The sequence below is a fragment of the Stomoxys calcitrans genome, chromosome 4 (assembly GCF_963082655.1).
Source record: "Stomoxys calcitrans chromosome 4, idStoCalc2.1, whole genome shotgun sequence".
NCBI classification, from domain to species: domain Eukaryota; kingdom Metazoa; phylum Arthropoda; class Insecta; order Diptera; family Muscidae; genus Stomoxys; species Stomoxys calcitrans.
Genome location: NC_081555.1, coordinates 162652999 through 162679221, shown reverse-complemented (window position 1 = coordinate 162679221; position 26223 = coordinate 162652999). Strand labels below are relative to the sequence as shown.

Below are 26223 nucleotides of genomic sequence, written 5' to 3'. Positions count from 1 at the left end.
AGTTTTCTAGGTTATATTTTTGGCGTGTAAGCAACACTTGTATATGCAAACATAAAACATACGGCATGTCAATGCAGAAATGGTTTTTTCAAATTGCATTAGCACAAGAAAATGTGAATATGGAGTATTAAATAACATTTCCAACAAAAATGTAAAAATTAAATAGCATTCTTGTTTCCAAAAAGTTTTTAAATATCTTGCAAACGACTTGTGGAATAAAAATTATTTAAAGCGGTTCATGTGGAAATAATTCAAAGTGGTATGTTTGCGTCAAAAACGACGCATAGCAACGCATTGAAGGGAACTTGCATTTCATTCATACCCACATGTACATGGAATAACAACAAAGACGACCGTCTGAAGTCGCACAACGTCAAGCAACGCATTAACTGGGACTTGCGTTTTTCTCACACATCGCCCATCATCGTGATTCGTGAAGTATACATAAAAAGACGAAGGCATCTATAGCGTTGTTGTGCCAGCCAGCGACTTTGTCGTTTTTTGTGGTTTGTGAAGTACGGACGTGGTTCACTAGTGAATTCTCAACTTGCAATTTTTTTCGAGAAGTAATTATATAAAAAAATTGTAATATAATTAACTTTTTTGCCTCAATTAGAGACCATCGCAGGTAGGCAATGTGAAAGATAGATAAAGAAAGTTATCTCACCTTGGTGAAATAATTTGCCTTATTTAAAGAAACATTAATTGCCAACAAAAAGCAGCAAGCAAGTACAGACGAAAAATTTTACAAGTCGTAAAAAAATTGGGACTTAGAATTTTCTTTGTGTTTTTCACTGCTCACTACTACTACATACTTGTGTTTTTTCCCATTCGTTCGTTTGCTGTTGCTTGCCTCGTTACTCGGACTTGTAAAATTTTTCATTTTTCGTTGCTTGGTGTGCTTGCTTGCTTTGTAGCTGACTGGCTGGCTGTTTGGTTGGTTAGTTGGTGTTGGGCTGATTTCAATCAGTCGTCGTGGGTAAAAGCAAATAAAGTGGAAATTCTCCTCGCCGCAGCATCGAAGAGGAAAAAGACTTGTGAAAAATTTCAATTTCCCTTCTTCATTCGTAGTGCGGCGCTTGCAATAATACCTACTACCTCTACCCTTTTAAGTAAAGACATATAAAAGGTTTTTTTTCTATTTCAACTTGTAGGGTGGTGGAAAATTGGAAAAAGTTCTCGGTCACACACGAAAAAAGTCACACATAACTGATAAACTTCAAGCTTGGAGGTTTCTTGAATTGCAAATCCCAATTTTCGATCGACCACATCGGGGGAAGTTAAATCAAAAGAAAAGAAGATGAGTGTCGATGTGTCGGGAGAAAATGTAAGTATATTATTTTTTTCTGATTTCTTTTGTAACATTACACACGCTTTCCTTTTCTTTTATTACATAAAAATAAAAGTAATTCATTGAAATAAAAAATAAATCATGGGAATTGTCCCCATTTATCGGCCCCAAAAAATGATGAATAACTTTTAAAAACCACTTGGCCTTTATCTTTCTGTGTGTTCAATTTTTTTTCTTTTCAATGTTATTATTATGTGGACTTGGAAAAATGCACGAAAATGGCGACAAGTCAGTCGTCCACACACCATACAACCCATATCAAATATAAGTACGCAGCACAGTGCACAATGTCAGTGTGCTTTACTTTTATTGTTCTGCTTCTTCCTTCTCTTCGTCGACCATTGCCGCCGCTGTTGTCGCCCGACGTTGTGGCAGTTGTTGTAATTTTGTTATTGTTTTTATAAGATTATGTTTAAATTATGCCCATTTCCATTTTGGTAGGTCTTTTTTATTTTTTCATTTGGTTTTTGCACAAGATCACCAGCTGTTCCGCTACGGTAATATGGAATTAGTTATAAGGCAAGCAGATATCTGCTTGTTTTTATGGAGGGTAAGCTGGAAGTAGATGACATTAGGATTTCGTTCCTCACATTTTTCCCCGAAACTTCACACATCTTGTTAAAAGCAATAAAATTACTCAAAATTTATTTATTTGCAGAGTACGTTGCGTTGGCAATAGCTGACTACTGTTGTCAAATAAGCCCCATTGTAACCACGAAGTTTTGTATTTTCATGTTATATGAGAAATAGAAAGTTTAGGTTGATAAAGGTGGTTTAGGTTAATAATGATGGACTTGTAATGCGCTCTAGTAAATTTGTTCTAATTCTTCCATTCTATGCCTCCAAGTTAGTTGGAGTCTGGTTTTCTCTCGCGAAAGTCGTAAGTTTGCACATTGAGTGTTATAAAGACTCGTCGTCCTCTCCACATTTCTTTAACATAATATGCGCATGTAATTCTGTAATATGACCCCTAATGAGCCGCAAAAAAACAAAAAAAAAATATTTTAATTGAGGCCGCGTATATCAGAGTAAGGTACTTTCCTTATTACATTCATACAAAAAATAACATATCGTTAACGAAGTTATGGTGCCACGCGGTAAAAAGGGCAACACCCTTGATCTTCCTCGAATTTTACGACTCGCAGTTTTTCTTGTTCCTGAAGAAAGATCCCAGTATCCTATTTCTAAATTGATATAAATCAGGGCATTGCCAAAGAAAGTGAAAGCTATCTTCGGAGGAGTCGCTTTCATGGTACAACTGAAGTCTTCTTCATTCCTTATGCCAATATGGTATAAAAGTATGCAAACTTGGCTAATAATCTCCTGTTTTGAATCCGACCAAGCAGGGAAGACCTTCCTAAATTCAGGATATGATAACCCTGCGGACAATTTAAAACCTCTCGACAACGATCCTAGATTTTATACTCGTGCAAATTAACGACATCGCTTATATCGATTTATAAAGGGTGATTTTTTTGAGGTTAGGATTTTCATGCATTAGTATTTGACAGATCACGTGGGATTTCAAAGATGCTGTTGGACGCAACGTTACGGTGAATGAACACATTTCGAACCGAACACTGATTTTGGTAATAAAATTCAATGATTTGCAAGCGTTGCTCGTTAGTAAGTCTATTCATGATGAAATGTCAAAGCATACTGAGCATCTTTCTCTTTGACACCATGTCTGAAATCCCACGTGATCTGTCAAATACTAATGCATGAAAATCCTAACCTCAAAAAAATCACCCTTTACTACTTTATAAATAAATAAATTGACGTTTCCACGGCGATCGGTCCCATGGACCGGAACGAGATTGCTCACCTTGGACCTTGGCACTTCCATATACGGAAATGTGACTACAACAACGCAACCTCTGTAGCCTTAGTTGTCGCAAAGAACTCTTAATGCGTGATGACTCTACTGGAGCCATTACGCATTTGCAAAGAAGCGTTAATATCAAGTTCGCCGCAATATATACCACAATCGGCCTCGTTATCCATCTTAGGCCTATCTGACGGGATTCTCGTGATACTTTTCTGACACTGCCTTTTTTACCCCTTTATTGTCGCTTATATCTGAATAAGGCCATGTAAAATGGCATGTTGTTAATATTTCATTCATAAACTGTTACCTGTACTGGTGTGCTTCGCTATACCTAAACCCCATCGGCCTACATGATCGTTTGGATCATTTTATGGGGTGGTTCAGCCATATATACTTGACCCCGAAAATAAATATCAGATTTGTAATCTACTCCAAATTACCAATTTTTTTCCAATCGCCCTACATGTCGAGTTGGGGGTTTGAGGGCGGTGGATCCCCTTCGCATTGTCCACAACTGTGGCCCCCCAAACAATTTGTTTAAAATATGAATGAAACTGGTGTAACATTGCAGGGACTTTTTTTTTCCTAATTATGATATCACATTTATTCTCCACTTCAAAAGAACTTTTGGTGAGGGTTGTTTAGTGTTGGTGTGGTCCCACACGCCAATAAGTGGGTAGGGCGTTTACCACATGTTATTTGATCCCAATGTCTTAAACAATTTCGTGTTTTTGAATTGCCATAAAAGTTAAATATAAAATATAAATTTAAATTTTATTTTAAATCGGTGCTCCCTTCAAAGTAGATATAGCGTTTTTTAAATTTAAGGCTTAGTTATTCTCTTGTAAACATATTGTAGGAAAGTAAATAGTATTGTTATAAAAAGTAAATGGAAAAAGTGAGACATGTGAAACAAGAAGGATTAGCACTATGCCGCGAAACTGGGGCCAATTTACGGATTCCACACACTTTACAAGGCACTTCGAACTCACTGAGGGTCGTCATATACAAATACTGATTTAAACCCGGCGCCGGATGATCATAAGCACCACTCAATTGAAACTCTGTGCTCCAATTTTTTTTGGAATTACGAGAAGCTCGGTCGAGAGCTACCGGGCGAGTCCACAGGTTGCGGTTAGTGAAAAACTTCGTATACGGAGTAGTTGCAATTACAGTCGCCCCAATCCAGTCCCTGTATCCTGAAACCCTCCTTACTCTGCCCACCGCTTCCACAGTGTCCAGAAGGGAAACTTGCCCGTATTCTGACTGTCGACCCATTTCCTCGTTGTTAAATGCCCTCTCAATATTCGAGAAGGCCGCCAAGTTTATTAATTTTTGGGTGTCAAGAAAACACATTTAAAATTGTTCAACACAACAATTAGCTCCAGAGGCTTTACCCACAAAACTGGCTAGAACGTTGCGGTCCGATCTTTGTGGTGTTCATTGCTATCACAAGTTGCTTAGCTGTGAGTTACCGGGCGCGTCCACTGGTTGCGGATAGTGGAATACTCCATACAGAGTAGTTGCAATTGCATATTGGTGGGAGCTTATCCAGACCTCCTGGCCGTTTTGTAATGCATGTTGGCTCCTAATCTTCTTAATTTTCATTGTACTGACGTAAATTTTATCAGTGTTCTTCTGCGCTTCTGAATCTTTCGCGTGCCATTATATACCCTAAGTTAAAAAACCATAACAACATCAAACACAATTTATTTAGTACAATAAATTCTTTATTTTGAAGTTTATATTTTTTTACGCGGATTCTAAAATGAGTTGACAATCAAATTCTCTCAGCTGGGTTGATGCGGCCACCTGATAAATAGGCCTTGAGCTTGACATTTGCCGTAAAATTTTGCGAACACAACAAATTCCCCGTTATTTCAATCCTTTTTGAGTTCGTTTCTTCCAAAAACTCAGTTTGAAATTCGGTCAGTGTGCTATCTAGTATACAAGTATGCCTAACTGCTGCTGTACCACAAGCAGGCCGAGCTGTGGTTTCCTTCCTATTATTTCTCTTCTAAACAAATCGATCGGTTGGAGTTCCAGCCTCCTTGAATGTTGTTGTTTTAGCCTCATTTGCAAGTGGAGGTGGCGATCTTCGTCAAGCACTTATAGGAGAGCAAACTCGTTCTAGTATATGCGACCGATTGCCGCGGTAACATGATGTTCATTGGTTATTTAAGGCGCTAATAAATCACCTTGTCGTATCGAGCATCTGTATATACGCAAGAGCCGGTGCCACCCGGCCTCTTACTGATAGTCTCCGCTCGATACCGTTGATTGTCCGCGACTGCCGTTGCAGCTACTCCGTATGGAGCATTCCACTATCCGCAACCTATGGAGGCGCCCACAGCTAAACTTCTCGTGACAGCATTGAACACCGCACAGATCGGATCTCAAAGTTCCAGCCTGTGTGGTCCTCACAGCTATTCCATGCCGGGGCCTGCCGGAATCTTGATCCGTCATCTGCCATCAAACGTGACGGCCATACATCAGAACTTCGCAGATTTGATAAAGAGCTGTAAAGAAATTCATTAACAGAGAACCTTTAATGAAATTTTAGGCCAATCTGGTATCAAAATCATTTCCGTCATCCTTGTATTCCCACCCCAGGCCACACTTCGCAGACCAAGATACCGTGTATCCGATAATACCATTACCAAATCTCCTATATAGCGGTATGAAATTAAACCGTGGTCAGAATGACAAGATTGTCAACATATGCTCTCATAAAAATAAAGACGTTAAGCTGAAATTTCCTACAGATACAAATTCAATATATTTTAAGCACTTACGACCCGTATACAATTTGCATTTATTGTTAATACCGAGAAACAAGGGCAGTTTTATGTTTATTTCTCTTTAGCGTGGCAGTGAAGATATTTTTAGTTTTTTTTTATGGACCCATAGTGATTATAAGGAATTAACTTATTACAAAATCAAAGAGTGCGACTTCAACGTTTCAATAGACTGGTCATTTTTGCTAAAAAAATTTTTTTTTGTGTGTTAGCTCTTGCCCACACAATTACGGTAGAATTTCGATAAAAAAATGTGTATTTTTATATGATCAAAGTTCCCAGCGTAATAACTGGTTAATGGTGCCATCTGGTACAATACCTTGACCTGTTTTTTTGCAATGTGAATTCTTTTTTTTTTTTTCTATGCTGCTATTATTATTATTTCCCTTTCACATCCACACACGCACATACATCAATGCATGCAGACATTGAGTGAAAGACATCACTTTCTTTTTTATTCCAACATATTAATCATTGTTGTTTTTGTTATTTCATCTTAGCATCTTGTGCTACATAAATGTGTTATGTTGTCGCTCGAGGGGTTTAATAATGAAAAACTAGAATTGAACTAAATTTGTATTTTACATTTGATATTTACTATGCCGCTGTATTTCTTTTTCTAGACCATTATGTGGACATTATTGTAGGATATGACAAAATTGTTTAAATGGTTTGTGGCTGCTTGAATTTTAAATCGTTGACAAACATAAAATGTTTGAAAAATATTTTTATTCACAAAAAAAAAAAAAATTAAATTAACGAATGTTGAATAAAATTTTCTCTAAGGAAGAAATTTTATGAAAAACAATACAATTTTAATTAATTTGTTAAAAAAGTCTTAATTTTAATGAAATTTTCTCTAAAGACAAAATTTCAATGAAATTTTCTCTAAAGACAAAATTTCAATGAAATTTTCTCTAAAGACAAAATTTCAATGAAATTTTCTCTAAAGACAAAATTTCAATGAAATTTTCTCTAAAGACAAAATTTCAATGAAATTTTCTCTAAAGACAAAATTTCAATGAAATTTTCTCTAAAGACAAAATTTCAATGAAATTTTCTCTAAAGACAAAATTTCAATGAAATTTTCTCTAAAGACAAAATTTCAATGAAATTTTCTCTAAAGACAAAATTTCAATGAAATTTTCTCTAAAGACAAAATTTCAATGAATCTTTCTCTAAAGACAAAATTTCAATGAAATTTTCTCTAAAGACAAAATTTCAATGAATTTTTCTCTAAAGACAAAATTTCAATGAATTTTTCTCTAAAGACAAAATTTCAATGAAATTTTCTCTAAAGACAAAATTTCAATGAAATTTTCTCTAAAGACAAAATGTCAATGAAAATTTCTCTAAAGATAAAATTTCAATGAAATTTTCTCTAAAGACAAAATTTCAATGAAATTTTCTCTAAAGACAAAATTTCAATGAATTTTTCTCTAAAGACAAAATTTCAATGAATTTTTCTCTAAAGACAAAATTTCAATGAAATTTTCTCTAAAGACAAAATTTCAATGAAATTTTCTCTAAAGACAAAATTTCAATGAAATTTTCTCTAAAGACAAAATTTCAATGAAATTTTCTCTAAAGACAAAATTTCAATGAAATTTTCTCTAAAGACAATATTCTACATTGCTTCCAATTTCATTGAATTTCATTGTGCAGTGAAACGAAGGGATTTCTCCTGGCAGTAATGCACCAAACACTAAATTATGTTCTTAATTTTAACTCTTGTGTAGTCTGCATAGACCGGCGTCAAGCACTAACTTATTGCTAAGTCATACTGTTTCCGAATTTAAAATATTTATATGTAGCTACATTTGTTTATGCGATAAATTTTAGAACTTTTTCTCCAACGCCTGCCACCATCTCTCATTAGATGACAATGTCAGCAATTGGTGGATCTGCTATATAATTTGGTTAAAGTTTTGTCTTTTTTTATATATACATAGGTATGTGTACATATGTACGTACGCATAATTTTAAAGTATGTTAAGATTATTTGCTAAATTGTGTTTAAAAACAACTTGTGTGGATACAGTGACCTGCATATTTGAACATTTAGATACAATAGAAATATAGAACGCCACCAATTGTGTCTCTCTTCTAGTTCTTCAATTTATTTTATCTCCAATTTTGCTTTTATGCTCTTTCTCTTATTTTAACTTTATGTTATTTATAGATGGCAAAGATCAAGCGATTGTAGGCAGACGGGGAACACAAGCAAGCAGCACGTGATAGTTTTGTGTTTGGTTTTGAAAAAGAACTGAATCATTTAAAAATGCCTTTGCTCTCTCTGAAAAATTGCATTTCAGAATGTGTGTTAATGTTAACCATCATTTAGTTGTCACCCAAAATACTGCAACATGCTTACACATCTACATAGAGTGGAGAAGAAAAAACTCAAAGCACGTGTTTGTTTCACTATAGGTATAAATGTGAGAATGGATGGATGGATGGACATGTGTATTGTTGTTTAGTGGTGTCTGTCGTTGAATCTCAAAACAAGTTGTTGTAATCTGATATAATGTTTCCTGTTCGTTGCCTGTGTCTGCCTTTGGAAATAATAAAGGTGGTTGAAGAGGGGCCCCAATACGGGCATAGCAACATTCAGGGGATGAATATGTACCCTTTTGTTGGCTTTGCTGCAGATCCAAAGGACAATGATCTTTATGTGAGCGAGCAATATTGAATAAACGCTCCCTTTGTTTTCTCATTGCCGTTTTTCCTATGGGATTTTCTTCGAAATTGTATACACTGTTTTTTTACATATGCTTTTTAAGCTTCTATAATTGTTTATGTATGCTGTGTTATGTGTGCTTTATGCATTACACTTTTCCGTTTTAGTATTCTATGTGCAAATCCATGTAATATATATACACAGCACCATAGTACATGAGCAATACCATCTAGTCATGATTCATGATAATAATAGAAACTTGTTTTTGTTATTTATTTACTTGTAGCCACCGCCAGCTCAAAATGGGGGCGCTGTCGAAGTGCATGTGAATGGCATGAGTAATGGCCACAGCAGCAGTAGCAGTAAACACAAATCCTCTAGCAAGGATAAACATCGTGACAAGGATAGGGATAAAGATCGTCATAAGAGTTCTTCAAGCAGCAGTCACAAAAGTAGTAGTCGGTAAGAACAATTTTTTTTGTTTTCTTTTCTTCATCTAATTTAAATGAAAAACTAAATTTGTGCACAATTTCCTTTGCAGTGATAAAGAAAAGCATAGCTCTTCTTCATCTAGCAGTGGCAAGGATAAACATCGGGACAAGGATCGCGATGAAAAACACAGTAGCAGCTCATCCTCAAAGTCCAGTCATCGTGACAAGGACAGAGACAAGGATAAGGAACGCAGCAGCAGTGATAAAGAGAAACACAAGTCTTCATCGTCATCTTCTTCGGGCCACAAAAGTTCCTCAAAGGATAAGGAGAAGCGTGACAAAGATCGCAAGGAAAGTGGTAGCTCCAGTAGTTCATCAAGCAAGGATAAAGATCGTCATAAGTCGTCTTCATCCAGCTCTTCTTCACGGGATAAGGACAAGGACAAAGATCGCCATCATAAGAGTTCGTCCTCATCGTCATCATCGAAAAACAAACATTCCAGTTCATCATCATCGAAACCATCAAAACAAGACGTTGATGGATTTATTAAGCCTGAACCCCTATCACAACCACAGGAAAACGGTTTCAACAATGTCCTTGTTGACATTAAAACGGAAAACTTTAAGGAGGAGGACCTCAAAGCAGCATACGAAAGCTCCATTAAGCGAGAAAATATCAAAAATGAGGTTAAACAAGAAATGTTTACCCAAGATCCACTTGACAGCAGTTGTAATAATGGTATGAACAAAGAACACTATGAGATGAATGCACCGTTTGATGTGTCCCAAGCCAGCTCATGTGATTACTCCATGTCACAGTTTAAGGAAGATGAACCCGCCTTCGTTGCAAAGGAAGAAGCTAGCTATAACGAAGAAGATGAGGATTCCCAGGAAATGGATCAAAATGGTTCGCAACAATATATGCAGCAGGAACAAGCTGATGAGGAGGACGACGATGATGAAGACATGCCACTGGCTGCCAGAAAATCCAAGCAGCAAAAGCCTGTAGTAGTAGAAGAAGAGGACGATGACGAAGAAGATGTACCATTAGCTAAACGCAAACTAAACATTGTGGTGGATGAAGACGATGATGAAGATGTACCATTGATAGCAAGAAAAAAATCAAAAAAAGAAACCAAGCAAAAGACTAAGGAGAAGACTAAGGAAAAGAAGAAGAAGCGAGTCAAAGAAGAGGAGGGCGATTACACTGAGGTTAAGCCAAAGAAGGCTAAGAAGTCCAAGACGGCCGCGCCTGCCGTAAAAACCGAGGTTGCTTCACCTACTAAACGGGTGAAGAAGGAAAAGAAGGACGAAGAAGAAGAAGAAGTTTGGAGATGGTAAGTTGGCTATAATTAAAGAAAACTTTTAAACACAGCCTCAAAGGTATATTCCTGAAAGTGTTACAAATGGCATCATGTTACAAAGGAGCAGGGAGAACTTCTCTCAATACAATGAGTGTTCTCGAATCGTTCTTAACTAAGTTCTGCCGTGTTGAAATTTTGGACTAGATTAGGAACCCCCATTAGTGGTGGGAATATAAATAGATTCTTTTAAGTGTTGCAGAGTTGGCAACCCCTTGTTTAAAAAGGCTTAAATATTGAACCCAACAGCCCAGGATAAGTTGGGGGATGGTTCCTCCAGAAAATATTTTTATAAAACAAAAGCCGAGTACGCCTTAAATGCCGTTTTCACTTTGCCTCTGCTGATTATTTTTTGGAAAACCGATAGTCAATTTATTGTTAGCCCAAATACCGGATTTTTCATAATTTTAAATATTCGTTTACCCATCTCCACATGTTGCCGGTAAATTTTATGTGAAGACTATTTGTGCAAATTTACACAAATTGTTACTGGAAGTGCTTTATTTGTTAGCAGAAGAGTGTTTAAGTGTTTCGTAAGGGTCTAATACACGTTGGTATCTTATGACACGTCAAATTTAGCACATGTAATTTTTTTGGTGTAGTGCAGGCCCTATTCCTTCTGACAAAAACATAAAGAAATCACCCATTTCCGTTGTTAGTCGATTAAAACATCCCCAAATTAAATTGTTTTCACAAATTTATGATTTAACCACATTTTTTAACCACGCATAAAAAATTAGATTTGCTCACATTTTTAGGTTATGTCATACGAAAACAACATACACATGTGATAACAAAAATGATGAATCATATGTAAATTGACGTTTTTGACAAACATTTTAAATTACATGTTGTTGTTGTCGCCACATTTTCATCTGGAGGTGTCGATCCTCGTCAAGCTCCTTTAGAAGAGCAAGCTCGTTCCGGTCTATACGACCGATCGCCGCGGGAACTGTGTGGTCATTGGTTGCTTAAAGGCGCTAATAACTCGCTTTGCCATATCGAGCATCATAGGCACTCAGTATTTGTGCAAGAGCCGGTGCCGCCCGGCCTCTCACTGCGACTCACCGATTGTCCGAGACTGCGGTTGCAGCTACTCCGTATGGAGCATTCCACTTTCCGTAACCTATAGACCTGCCCTAAGTTTCTCGTGACAGCAATGAACATAACACAGGTTGGACCCCAATGTTCCAGGCGTGCTTCTCACAGCTATCCCGTGCCGGGTTAAATTACATGTGAATACAGAAAGTAGCATGTAATAAGACATCTACATGCCGTGTTATAGCGGCTTTTTCGGTTTAGCGGTTTTTTTTCCAGCAGAAATTTTCAGCATCGAACAGCTGTTTTATCAAATTCAGCTGTTTAATTCAAATAAAAAGCTAATTTTTACCGAAAAAGTACGCGAACAGACCTATTTTCAAATGTGTATTCAAAGCTTAACAGCTGACTTTTGAGGGGTTATCATTTCTTTGCACTTTCAACATCAGCTGTCACAGCTGCTGTATCTGACATTGAAAATTAAGGTTAGGGTTGACCATTTGCTTTTTCATTCGTAAACTTTGCGTAATGATTTTACATTTTCGGTCCATTGTTTTTGCAATAAAAATATGGCAAAAACAATTGCGTTTGCCACAACATCTTTACGTTTTACAAATAAAAATGCCGTGAAACTCAAGAAATGTTGGCAGCTAATGGGTATTGCTGCAGATTATGTGACTCAATGGGATACAGATTTAACACGATGTCATAGGGCAACTAGCTATCTGCATTCCATATTACACGGTCGCACTTATGCCACCAAAGCCAAAAAGGTTGCCATTAAATCCAATAAATTACAATCTGTTGAAAAGAAGACTAAGACTAAAAGCAAATCCATTTCCCCCTCTCCATCTATCCCTATTAGGTGGGAAGAAGAAAAGCGTGAAGACGGCGTCAAATGGAATACTTTGGAACACAAGGGTCCTGTTTTTGCCCCACCCTATGAGCGTTTACCACGCAATGTGCGTTTCTTCTACGATGGCAAACATTTGGAATTGACCGAAGAAACTGAAGAAGCCGCCACTTTTTACGCCAAAATGTTGGGCCATGACTACTGCACCAGACAAGTGTTCAATGACAACTTCTTTAAGGATTTCCGCAAAACAATGACCAAGGAAGAAAAGGATATCATTAAGGATTTCAGCAAATGTGATTTTAAGGAAATGAATCTTTTTTTCACTGCGGAATCGGAGAAACGTAAGAATGCCAGCAAGGAAGAGAAATTGAAGAAGAAAGAGGAGAACGAAGCCCTAGTAAAAGAATATGGTGTATGCATCATTGATGGGCACAAGGAGAAAATTGGTAACTTCCGTTTGGAACCTCCAGGTTTGTTTAGAGGTCGTGGCGAACATCCTAAGATGGGTATGATTAAACGACGCATACAAGCTGAAGATGTATCCATCAATTGTGGCAAAGATTCGAAAATACCCCAACCACCACCGGGACATCGCTGGAAGGAGGTTTTACACAACAACACCGTTACATGGTTGGCTTCATGGACTGAAAATGTTCAGGGTCAAATGAAATATATTATGTTGAATCCTTCCTCCAAGTTGAAGGGCGAAAAGGATCATGTGAAATATGAAACTGCCAGGCGTCTGGCCAAATCTATTGACACAATTCGTAACACATATCGCAATGAATGGAAATCGAAGGAAATGCGTGTAAGACAACGTGCTGTTGCATTGTACTTTATTGATAAACTGGCACTGAGAGCTGGTAACGAAAAGGATGAAGATCAGGCAGATACCGTGGGTTGCTGTTCTCTGCGTGTGGAGCATGTGTCGCTGCACAAGGAACTAAATGGCAAAGAGAACGTGGTTGTGTTTGATTTCCTTGGTAAGGATTCCATTCGTTATTACAATGAAGTGGAAGTGGAGAAGAGAGTTTTCAAAAACTTGGAACTATTTATGGAAAATAAGAAGACCGGTGATGACCTTTTCGATCGTTTGAATACACAAGTGCTGAACGAGCATTTGAAAGAACTTATGGAAGGTGAGTTAGTTTATTATTAACAGTGGTATATAAACCTTTATTTTCCAATTTTCTTTGTTTCTTTGACAGGTCTCACTGCCAAGGTGTTCCGTACATATAACGCTTCAGTTACACTACAAAATCAATTGGACTTGTTAACCCAAGACGATATGACGGTACCTGAAAAGTTATTGGCTTATAATCGAGCAAATCGTGCGGTAGCTATTCTCTGTAACCATCAACGTTCCGTGCCTAAGAGTCACGAGAAATCTATGGAAAATCTCAAAGAGAAAATAAGACAGAAACGTGAACAATTGGATGATGCCGAAAATGAATATGAGGTATGATTAATGGAAATACGAAATTAACAGAATCTTAGTTTTAATTATAAAAAAAACTCTTTACACCTCATTTTAGGATCTGAGGAGGGCTGCCAAGAGGGGATCTGTTCGCGAAAAAGTTGTTGCTGATAAGAAGCACAAACAAATCGAACGTTTGAAGGAACAATTGCAGAAATTAGAATTGCAAGAGACTGATAGAGATGAAAACAAAACTATAGCCCTGGGCACATCCAAATTGAATTATTTGGATCCACGTATATCGGTGGCCTGGTAAGTCATAAAGTATTTTAAAACTGCCAATAGTTTAGTTGTGTAATTCTTAACTTGAACCAGCTTTGAGACATACAATGGAAAATGAATAAGGATTTTGCGAGCAGCACGGAAATTCATACAAGAGATCTCTATGCGGTTACTTTTCACATATAGAGAGCCCAAAAGGCCGTATAATGGCTTAGGTGTATGTACATAGTGACATGGATATACCTAGCCCAGCCTAATCTAATTTTATGATATATAGGGTTTTCCAATAAAGCCTAGTACTGACTTCGAATTTTCGTAGAAGTCGATGAAGTCAGTAATACGCTTAAGGACTTACAACTTTTTTTTTTTTAATAAAACGCAAACTATTTGAGACTTTTTTAAAACTACTATCGGCTTGAAGTGCAATGAATGGAACTTTTTTAATATGGTCACCGCGGCTTGAAGTGCAATGAATGGAACTTCGTTAATATGGCCACCACGGTCACGTTTGCAGTGCGATGCGCTAGCACGTTTCAAGGGAAATCGCGATATTTAGTGGTACAGATAAGTCTGCATACTCTTTCGTAACATTTGTAGACTTCTCTGGGCCGCTGTATATGGCTTGTTAGAGCTATAAAAAACATTTTTTATTTTGCTTTTGCTATCTCAAGTATAAACCAGACATAATGGAACAATAAAACTCTTAAAAATTAATAATGAATTATTCTTTTTTTTTCTAGGTGTAAGAAGCACAAAGTTCCCATTGAAAAGATCTTCAATAAGACACAAAGAACTAAATTCCTTTGGGCTATACACATGGCAGATGAAAATTATCGCTTCTAAATAGAGAAAATCATAGCCAACTACATAAAAGTTACATATAAAAAAAGCATAAAGAAATCAAATTTTCTCCAAACGCAAAACAAAAGTTTAAAATGGAAAACAGAGCAGCCCACCCAAGAAGATTGTAGACATTTTTTTAAAAACACATACTTGAGTTCAGTATATAGTGTATTTCGTATTCTTTTACGCTCAAAAATCCATACCTTATTCCCCAACCAAGTAACCCATCAACCAACCAATCAACAACAATATGTATTGAGTTTTTTTCAATATTATTACTAACATTTTTATAATTTATATATATACGTATATATATATACTTAAATAAATAGTATGTAATGCAAATAATTTAATTTAACAAAAAAACCTACATATTCAGCAATTAGTGTTTAACATTTAATTATTATGATGAGAATGAAATAATGAGAAAACAATGAACACACCTTTTTTGAAATTTTAGTGTTAGCAGCAGTAAAAACAGATCAAAACCAAGTTTCGATTCGAATTTAATTTGGTTTTTGTTCTTAGCAATTTTCTGCGTCTAGCCAGAGAGAGAGAGAGACTTCTGAATAAACTATAAAACCTCTGGTGTTTATTTAGAATTGCCTATGGCTACTTTGGCTGTGGATATAATTCACCTATGTTTTCTGGACATGTCATTCGAATCGAGACTATGGTTAAGTAGAAGTATTTTGAATTTTACAAAGTATTTCCCTCAAAAATTGTTCTTTAGTCTAATCAAAAATCTCTTTAATTTTTTAAGATTAGATTTGGGAGACTGTTTTACCGCATGCCACTAGAGATTGTCTTTAGAAAAAAGAAGTTCTTCTCAAACAACTTTGCTATAATATTTCAAATAACGTTGTAAGGATAATTTTATGGGAGAAATAATTGAAAATTAAGATACCGAGCTTAATTTCATAAGTTGAAAGCTCATTTTTAACACATTTTATGGCAAAGTTGTTTCAATATAAATTTAGTTTAATTTTATTTAAAAAAAAACCTACTACAGCGATTGTGTTGCAGCAGTAACAAGTTTTTAATTATGTCATACATAAAAACATGAATTTGTTAAAAAAAAAACTAGAAAACACAACAACAGAAAATGATACTGATTATCATCATCCATTTTAATATTAAGTTACCAATATACATACATACATATATATATTATTAATATGATAATTTAAATCAATTTTATTGCAAATTTTCGCATAAGGACACTCTAGTTAAAAACAAAAAACGCTATCATTACTATTATTATTACTATTATTTAGTATGAAAAAACATGCAATTGCTTCAACGGGACACCCACATAATAACACGGATCTTAGAACACTTTTGAACAAGGCTTTAATTAAATTTGATCGTTTTTTTTATTAACTTCTTACAATTTTCAAACCGCCTTCCCCTACCTCTTATCATATATCTTTCCCTTTTTATTTAATTTTTTTTTATATATTTTAAAATCCATTTAGAATCATTTACTGTGCAATTATTTTTTTTTTTTATTGAAAAATGAAAAAAATCCTTATGTTTAACACAACTCCAAATAAGATAGAATAAAATAAAGTATTTTATTTGTAAACCAAATAAAGCATCTAATAAAATTGAAACAAAAAATCACCATTCAACCATCCATGCTATCAATGTTGCTAAAAAATTATTCTGTTGACTTATAATTGATTGCTCTCAACATACCTACATACACACATACATGTATCTCTATCATAATTAAACAATTACCTGTAGATTAAAAAACTATGAAAAGAAACAAAAAAATAGTATTCTCCCTGTGCAGCATTATTATTAAGCCATGGAGAGATTGAGAACAAGCCACAACTTTATATTAATACCAATTAATAGATGAAGAAGAAATATGATAATAAAATAATTAAAAAAATATATATTTCTTTTGTATTTTAAGTGACACGTAACATGAATAGTGGAAAAGCATTCAAACACATAGAACACTCACAAACGAAGCACATCCATATTCATCACATAATAGTACATATATTGAATTATTTGCAAAAAATAAAAAACATATTTCAATAAAAAATTTTCAGAGAAATAACAGTTTTTTCATTCAGCCCAAAATTTTTGAGATCAATATAGACTTTGACGATGGTAGTAAGTCTAACATTCATGGAATAAATGCCGGATTCACGAAACTTAATGTAGATTTGAAAAGGGCTTATATGAGACATTTGTCTAATAAACCTTTTTCAATTTAATAAAGTCTAAAAATTTCCGAAATTTTTATCATTCGATCTCTTAGATACAACCAAAAAAGGATCTTACAACAAATAATTAATTTGAACTCTTTGTTTGCGTGATAATAACAAATTGATTTGAGGATTAAAATGAAAGTGAATCATAGAACACACCAGATTCACGAGGAATAGTGGATTACGGGATTTATAGATTTTGTAGAACACAATCAGGTTTCTTCATTTAACAAAATCATTAACCTTTTTTTTATATGGAGTTTGACAGTTGTTCATGTGAAACGCCTAGTACTGCCTTCGACTTTTCGGCCGAAAACTGTCAAAACGCATAAAAAAATTGTGGCGAAACAAATGCGAACACATTCCGTAGAAGCGATACTGTGTTGCGCCATTATAAATTTCGCTTTAATTAATTGTAAATGTAATTAAATGGGCACAAATCAACTCTGCTTCAATGCTGTTGTTTTTGTTGTTGATTGACTTTTGTTCGTGCTCTTGCTAAAAAAAGGGGTACGTCAGATTTCGCAATAATTGAATAGGCATTGGCGCTGCGAATGAAGTCTGTAATAGGCTAAAAGCCTACAACAACCAATATTGAGTACACTATATGCCAAGATATATTCATTTACAGGTATTGGCAGTTGCCCAACAACAAAATATTGAGTTCACTATCTGTCAAAATCAGTGATTAGTGCAACTCCGATTTTGTGTGTGTTACAAAATCGTGCCATTTTTTGTTGTTTGTGTGTGCTTTAGTTCTTAACTATAATACACACACACAACCAAAACTCGTTGACAGATAGAGCACTTCGCGAGAAAAATTGTACTCAGCTGTTAACGGCACACTACCTGGAATTATGTCATGCTATTTGCCAAAATCTGATGTTGTGTATGTTACTAGTTTGCGCCATTTTTCGTTGATTATGTATGTATGGTTCTTAACTATAATACACACACACTCATCCAAAACTCGTTGACAGAAAGAGCACTTCGAGAGAAAAAAGTGTACTCAGCTGTTTACGGTACGGTACCTGGTACTTATATCATACTAAAAGCCGAATAGATTACCAACCCATGGCATAATTACCAGGTAGATAACCTTAACAGCTGAGTAAAATTTTTTATCGCGAAGTGCACTATCTGTCAAAGAGTTTTGGTTGTATGTGTATTGTAATTAAGAACCGTAACACACACAAACAACGAAAAATCGCGCGAACTAGTACCATACTCGAAATCAGAATTGCACTAATCACTGTTTTCGACAGATAGTGCACGGATTTAAAAAGGTGTTCTCACCCGAACAGTTATTAACAGCCAACGAGGTATGACGGTATTAAGATGTCAGATTTTTGTTTGCATTATCTTTGTTGTTATCTGTTATGTTATTGGAAATCATCGATCAGCTTGATGACAAGTTTTTGGCAGTTCTTGGCATTGAGGATGTCACCTTCATCTTTTTTAACATTCATTCTCTGTTTACGGTTTCTCCTATATGATGACATTTTCAATCGACAGATTTGACATCCTTAATGGTGTTCATGGGGCCTATCCACTTTATGTTTTCGCAAGTGACTTAATCTTCGGTTAGTGAATCCTAATATGATACCACATTGAATTGTTTCGCCATGAGAAGTCACGTAAGAGAGGAGAAAAAGAAATTGGGGAAAATACATGATTCACCGAATAAAGTTAAGCCAAGCGATCAGCCGACATACATTTTTTTTAATTTTTGGTAGTACTTGGCATTGAGGATGTCAACTTGTTCTCTTTTTACATTCTTTCTTTGTTTACGTTTTCTCTTATATGATGACATTTATAATCGGCAGATTTGATAGCCTTAATGATAGACCCCATGCCTATCCACTTTGTGTTTTCGCATGTGACCCAAAGCGGATTTAAAAAGGTGGTCCCTCGCGAACAGCTGCTAACAGCCGACCAGGTTTGACGGTATTAAGATGTCAGATTTTTTCTCTTCGCATATTCTCTGCTCATGTACGCACAAGTATGCACACACGCACACAAACTTCTTTGCGCGTGTTGGCAAAACGGCAATCAGCTTGATGTCAAGATGTCGGATTGCACCATATGATTTGTGGTTGTTGTACAAATGAGACCGCCTTTAATTGTTTCGCCATGCATGTTACTTAACCTTCTATTAGTGATTCCTGGGGGTAACATAAAAACTTTAGAAAAAGTAAATAATCAAGAAAGTCAAAAAAAGAAATTAAATTTTAAAGGCAAACAAATGTCCACAATCGATTAAAAATAAGCTAAATCACATTCATAGCGCATACACAGTTCTCTTGAAATTCTTTCTTCGTTTATATCTAAATTTTGCACTTGGTGCCTCTTTAAAGAATAGCATGACACATCTATATTGAATATCCGGCTGTGGGGCAAAAAGGCGATTATTTTATTTTACAATCGATTGTTCGATTTGAACATATTGACACATATCGATTAAAGCCAAATCGCAATTTACATCCCTACATTTGCATTTGCTGTTCTTCCAAATAGCAAATAGAATTTAAATATGTAAAACCGGAAAAGTAAACAAGAGATTGCTTAAATTTAGACATTTTAAGTAGATTAGAGCAGCGTTTTATAACTTTGGAGTCTTCGCTTATTTATAAGGTAGGATAAATGTTCTAACCACTCCGTTCTCACGATACTATCAAATCACGAAAAATGGCACGTCAGCGGGATAATAAGGGTGGCTCTAATAGTTCGACTGATAAAGCTGGAAAACAGAAAAGTTCTAAACAACACAACGAAAATGCAGATTCAACTAAATCTAATAATAGCAGTACAACAACTACCAGTACCACCTCCTCGACAACGGCTACCGGTAATAAACCAAAACACACAGGTCACCCCAAGAAAGCCACTTTTGAGGAGCCTTCTTCCAAATTTGTTTTGAATAAATGGAAGACATTGGCTGGAAGCATTTGTATGGCTGTGGCTGCATATTTTTGTTATCAAGGATATTTGGAGACACGTGTCAATACTCCTTTTGATAATCAGAAAATGGTTACACGCACTGGCCTCGATGATGCAGAACGCTATTGGGGTTCTTATCGTCCACTTAATTATTTTGGTATGAAAACCCGAGATCCCCATTCATTGGTAATGGGATTAATGTGGTATACCCCATCAAATCTGGGTCATGGTGGAAAGGGTATACGTCATTGGTGTGATATGGGCGATAATTTGGATAAGTATGGTTGGACCCATCACGATGGTCGTTCGTTTGGTATTCAGGAGATACATGATTTGCCCTTTGAACTGAAGACCTCCTTTGTGAAATATCCCAGCGGCAAACAGTTTGGAGGTGATTGGACAGCTAGAATTTCTGTAAAGAATACTACCAGAGCTTGGGATAAATCGATATCTTTAATATGGTACGTTGCATTGGATGAACGTACAAATGGTCATATCAAATATGTGTCAGACGATAAGAGTCCAGAACCTGGGGTGTATGGGGAAACCCTGGGTCTAGGAGAATTCCAGCTACGATTTCATCCAGTTAAAGGACGCATTTTGCACAAGTCATCTCTTTCCACAGTGGCACCTTCATTGAGTAAGCTAAAGGAGACTGTATTTACACACTTCCGTGCTTTTACCGACAAAAAGGGACAACGTTATATTGGACTGCCGGGCGAAATGATTTCTCATAATGGCCAAGCACCGGCCGATCCAAATTTTATTGCTATACAAATAACTGCTGAAGTTGATTTTACCCTGGATATAACGTATCAATCGACGTCTGGATTTTCGGTGGGCGAAATGATTCCAAAACCTCCTACGGGTAGGGAGTACACAAATTCACTGCAGGAGCATATTGCAGCGTTTGACAAACGTTTTGAGGAAACGTTCCATTTGAAAGCCAAAGGTTTTTCCAATGAGGAGATTAAATTTGCCAAATACGCTTTGAGTAACATGTTGGGCGGCATTGGTTACTTCTATGGAGCTAGCAAGGTAAGGACATATTGTCGAAAATTAAAAAAAGCTTCCTCTTTTCATTTTATTTTATAAATAAAAATCATATCTCTTTTAGGTGCAATCTGTTTATACCAAAAATCCTGTTCCATACTGGAAATCCGCTCTGTACACGGCAGTGCCTTCACGCTCCTTCTTTCCACGTGGCTTTTTGTGGGATGAAGGTTTTCATGGGCTGCTCATATCGTCCTGGGACATTGATATTGAATTGGATATTATTAGTCATTGGTTTGACTTGCTTAATATTGAAGGTTGGATACCCCGTGAACAAATACTTGGTGTTGAAGCTTTAGCCAAGGTTCCCGAAGAATTTGTTATACAACGCAACACCAATGCGAATCCACCAACTTTCCTGCTGGCTTTAAAGAAAATATTAAAACACCATAAGCAAGAGTTATCGGTTAAAGGAAGATTGGACACATTGGAACGAATATATCCACGTCTACAGGCCTGGTTTTCGTGGTACAACACCACACAGCGTGGTGACGTGGCAGGTACTTATCAATGGCGTGGTCGTGATGCCACCACAGAAAGAGAATTGAATCCAAAAACTCTTACTTCTGGCCTAGATGATTATCCCAGGAGTTCACATCCTACCAGCAAAGAGCGTCACATAGATATTAGATGTTGGATGGCGTTTGCCGCAAGTCTTATGGCGGAACTTTCAACTATACTGAGGAAGGATGACCACAAATACTATGAAACTTCAGGATTTTTGAAAGACAATGCGATATTGAATGAACAACATTTGAGTCCCTACACGGAAACCTATGCCGATTGGGGTCTGCACACCGACTCTGTGGTATTAAAACGTCCGCAGTTGACGCAAAAGAATGTCAACCGTATGCAACAACAGCAACACCAACAAATGGAAATGGTTAGAGTGACTCTCAAACAGCCCGATTACAAGTTTGTCGACTCTACTTTTGGTTATGTCAATATATTTCCCTTTCTTTTGGAAATTCTCGATCATGACTCGCCCTATTTGGGTAAACTCCTGAAGGATATTCGAGATCCTCAAAAGCTATGGACTCCCTACGGATTACGCTCTCTTTCCAAGTTGTCGCCTTTGTATCAAAAACGCAATACGGAACATGATCCTCCATATTGGAGAGGGCCCATTTGGATTAACATTAATTATTTGGCAGTAAAAGCTTTGCGCCACTACGGCAGCATTGAGGGTCCCCATGCCGCCTTAGCCCGCGAAATCTATGCAGAATTGAGGGAAAATTTAATACACAACATATTCAAGGAGTTCCAACGAACAGGATACTTGTGGGAACAGTACGATGATACCACAGGTAAAGGTAAAGGCTGCTACCCCTTTACTGGTTGGAGTTCCTTGGTTGTGCTTATGATGTCAGAGCAATACTAGAGCATATAGACTATAAATATATAAACCATTAAAGATTTGACTACTTAGTACAATTTGTAATTTATATCTTAAACCATACGAATCTACTCAATTATCAAAAGAATTTAAATCATAATCTTGAGAATATGATTTTATCATTAGTAAATTTGTAGTTTAAGACCATGATAAAGGACAAAAAAAAAATTAATAACTTAAAAGCCATGTGTTATTTGTGTAGGTAAAATTAACTAATAATAAATACAGTTAAATCTTAATTTTTGTTTTTTTTTTTGATTTTTGATTAGTGAGATTCAGCGCTACAAGAGAGAACCTCTAGACCAGGTGGCCATTCAGGTGGGTGAAGAGCTACTGAGTTGAAAGCAGTTCTGAAGAGATTAGACTTCCTCGGCCAACCAGAATAGTTCTGGCTCAATGGTGTTCTAGCAGATGCAGCCGTATCAACAATATAATATATAAACATAGATTTTATCTTTGTAATGTTATGCGAAAAATTGTTGCTTGATATAACATAATTTTTATGTGCCGATAAAGCAAAGCAACTAAACTGCAGTTGAGTTGTTGTTTGACAAGGCAACTTTTACCAACTGATGCCGTTAATAGTGTTTTAGCTATTTGGCACAAAGAGGAATGAAATAACAGAAATTTTTGTGCTCTCAAAATTTGACAGCAAATGTCAAGCTTATAGGTGTCGGTAATTATTTTATTTGTAATCCAAGCAAACAGGCCTTAATAAGGCACGGAATAACTATGACCACCATATAGGCTGAAACTTTGGGCTCCAATTTTTGTAGTGATTATCGTTATCGTGGGCTCAGCTAAGGGCTACCGGTCGCTTCCAAAGATTGCACACAGTGAAATGCTCGGTAGGAGTAGCTGTAACTGCAGCGCAGAAAATTAGCGATACCGAGCGTAGTCTCAATGAGATGCCTGGCGGCAACGGTTCTTGCATAAATACTGACACCGAGATATTCAATATGACAAAATAAATTATTCATCTCTTTAAATAACTAACGGGAACATGATGGTCCCGTTGCGATAGGTTGTATGGACTTGAACGAGCTTGCTCGCTTATTGAAGCTTGAGGAGGATCGCTATGTGGTTACAACAACAACACCAATTATCGCAAAATTCAAAACTATTGGGTTGCCCAAAAAGTAATTGCGGATATTTCATATAGTCGGCGTCGGCAAATTTTTTCACAGCTTGTGACTCTGCAATTGCATTCTTTCTTCTGTCAGTTATCAGCTGTTACTTTTAGCTTGCTTTAGAAAAAAAGTATATTTGATTAAAGTTCATTCTAAGTTTTATTAAAAATGCATTTACTTTCTTTTAAAAAATCCGCAATTACTTTTTGGGCAACCCAATATGTTAATTTGAAGGCCACAGCTCTTCGTTGCCATAAGAAATACATTGGCATATCCTAAACCCAGTTTACACTGCTCATTAAATCTGGATTTAGGGCTCTCATCAGGTGATTTAATAAAGGGAAAACAGATGATGGAACAATTAAATCCGGATTTAAAGAGTAGTGTAAATGGGATTCTAAACGAAATTTTCGGTTTCGATACCGAAACAGGGTGACATATTACGTATTGGAGAGTTTTATTTACAACTACGAAATAAAATTTTTGTTTTGATCACTTCAGGCTACATAAATTATAGTTTTTCCAAATTAAAATGATTTGATTAGTTTAAGTACACAGTACTTTAATAGCAAAAAATTATTAAAAATCGGGCAAACTAATGATGTTCAATGTTTGTCGCAATCAATTAGTCTACACAACTAATGAGAAACATTGATTGTCGCCATATTTTGGTCTACACAACTATTTTGTAGTGGAAGCACCCGAAATTTTCGATAGAGCTGCGTACTGAGCTTTAAGCAATGACTGACGGTCATGTGTAAATGTGACGCATACGCCTTTATTTTCCGCCAACTAAATTTATGATGTGCCGTAAACTGCGCTTATTATCTGCCAAGTTGATTTGCAATAACTCTGCTGCAGTATGATCCAATGGCTAGTTACATCTTAGTCGATGGACCACAACTTGAGGCGATTTTTGATTTAAATATTTAGCACCAGTTTCCTTTTATAAAAATTCAAATTTTGCCCATGAACATTCAACTAAGGAACATGGGGCAAACTTCTCACATATCAATGACTGCAGTCCTATTCAAGTTTAAGCTCAATGATAAGAGGCCTCCTTTTAAGAGGCGAGTCCGAATGGCGTGCCTTCTTTGGAGAAAAGTTTCTACATGACATAATTCCTCACAAAAAATCACCGCTGAAAATTTTTCTGATGGTCTCGCCAGGACTCGAACTTAAGCGTTCAGCATCATAGGTGAACATGCTAACCTCTGCGCTACAGTTTCCTTTTATATCTGCTGTTGAATATGTACTCACTCTTGCTATTCTCCTGGATTGGCCAAAAGCCATGCGTTTTCACACAGCATGTATAGTTACTTTTGTTACACCAAAATAATGAAAAACATTTAAAACACAATTAACATTAACAAATAGTAATGTTAATAAATAGTAATGTTAATACAGCTTTAAATCAAGAATGAAAATGTTATTATTAAGATTTCAAAATTTCTAATAGTTTTTATGTTGATTTGTTTGTTTACATTTTTTTCTAACAGTAATGCTGCCAAAACGCTATTATCGCCATTGATTAACAAGAGTTGCCACATGTATAGAAAATTTGGGCACATTTTAAATTGTAGTCCGGTAAGTGATTTAATCCTTAAGTATAGCCGCCGGGCCATACCGGAGAAAGGGGGAAAGAAAAAGCACAGTGAAGGTCAGAGGACTGCCGTCAATAAACTTGGTTAACCCGAAGCCTTTCGGGTCGACGCAGTCCGAGTTAAGGACGTGGGCTACGAACGCGCATTTCACAATTCCTAATCATTTTTTACGTTGATTTGTTTGTTTACATTTGTTCTAACTGTAATGCTGCCAAAACACTGTTATCGGCATTAATTAACAAGTGTTGCCACATGTATAGAAAATTTGGCACATAAGTGATATTTAATCCTTAATTATGGCCGCCACAGCGGAGTAAAGGTTAGTATTCTATTCTGCTTTCGGAATAGACGCAGAAATTTTTTATTGTTTCGCGAGCGAAATTTTACAGTAATTAAATATTTTTGTTCCTATACCAATACACGTTTCTTTATCTGCACTTATGGTTTTCTCTATTTTATATATATTTTTTCTCAAATAAATAAAGAAATACGAACCAATAAGAGCAATGAAAGAACCTAAAATGATGCCGGCAATATTTTCAAGTGTTGCCACTATAATAGTTTTTTGCCATTTTTCTCATTATAAACAGAGTACTACTTTTTCGCCGATTTTCCGTTTGACAGCATTCCGCTCGAAAAACTGAACAGAATACTCAGCTTAAGGGGGAATGAAAAAAACATACGAATTCGCAGTGTGGGCCAGAGGACTGTCGTCAATAAACTTGGTTAATCTGAAGCCTTTCGGGTCGACGCAGTCCGAGTTAAGGACGTGGACTACGAACGCGCATTTTACACTGTGGAATAGTGAAACGGTCGGTATGACGACGAAAATCCTATGGGACAATCCAGATTGTGAGAAGACGCGGCTATTGCTGAAAGGAAGTAAGCAGGAGGTCAGTAAAGCTTTCGGATACATGGGACTACGAGCTCACTTATGCAAAATCGGCACGGCAAGTGATAGCATGTGGGGAAGATAACGAGACG

At 36.3% G+C, this 26223-nt stretch overlaps 2 protein-coding genes across 3 annotated transcripts; both read left to right on the top strand.

Annotated features, from left to right (window-relative positions):
- The first annotated feature begins 498 nt into the window (after nt 1-498).
- On the top strand, nt 499-16962 carry LOC106087369 (DNA topoisomerase 1). Of its 2 annotated transcripts, none has more exons than XM_013252397.2 (8): nt 499-628; nt 1155-1327; nt 8944-9119; nt 9199-10425; nt 12353-13482; nt 13552-13802; nt 13879-14072; nt 14783-16962. In XM_013252397.2, exons 2-8 carry the CDS (start codon nt 1301-1303, stop codon nt 14883-14885), a joined length of 3108 nt encoding a protein of 1035 aa, XP_013107851.1. In that variant the 5' UTR covers nt 499-628; nt 1155-1300; the 3' UTR covers nt 14886-16962. The 2 variants fall into 2 exon arrangements, with proteins under 2 accessions (XP_013107851.1, XP_013107858.1); XM_013252404.2 differs by lacking the exon at nt 499-628 and adding an exon at nt 888-979.
- A 2632-nt stretch (nt 16963-19594) lies between these two features.
- Nucleotides 19595-22744, top strand: LOC106087614 (mannosyl-oligosaccharide glucosidase). The gene is made up of 2 exons (XM_013252732.2): nt 19595-21094; nt 21174-22744. The coding sequence occupies exons 1-2, from the start codon at nt 19805-19807 to the stop codon at nt 22488-22490; spliced, it is 2607 nt and encodes an 868-aa protein (XP_013108186.2). The 5' UTR covers nt 19595-19804; the 3' UTR covers nt 22491-22744.
- The last annotated feature ends 3479 nt before the right edge of the window (nt 22745-26223 follow it).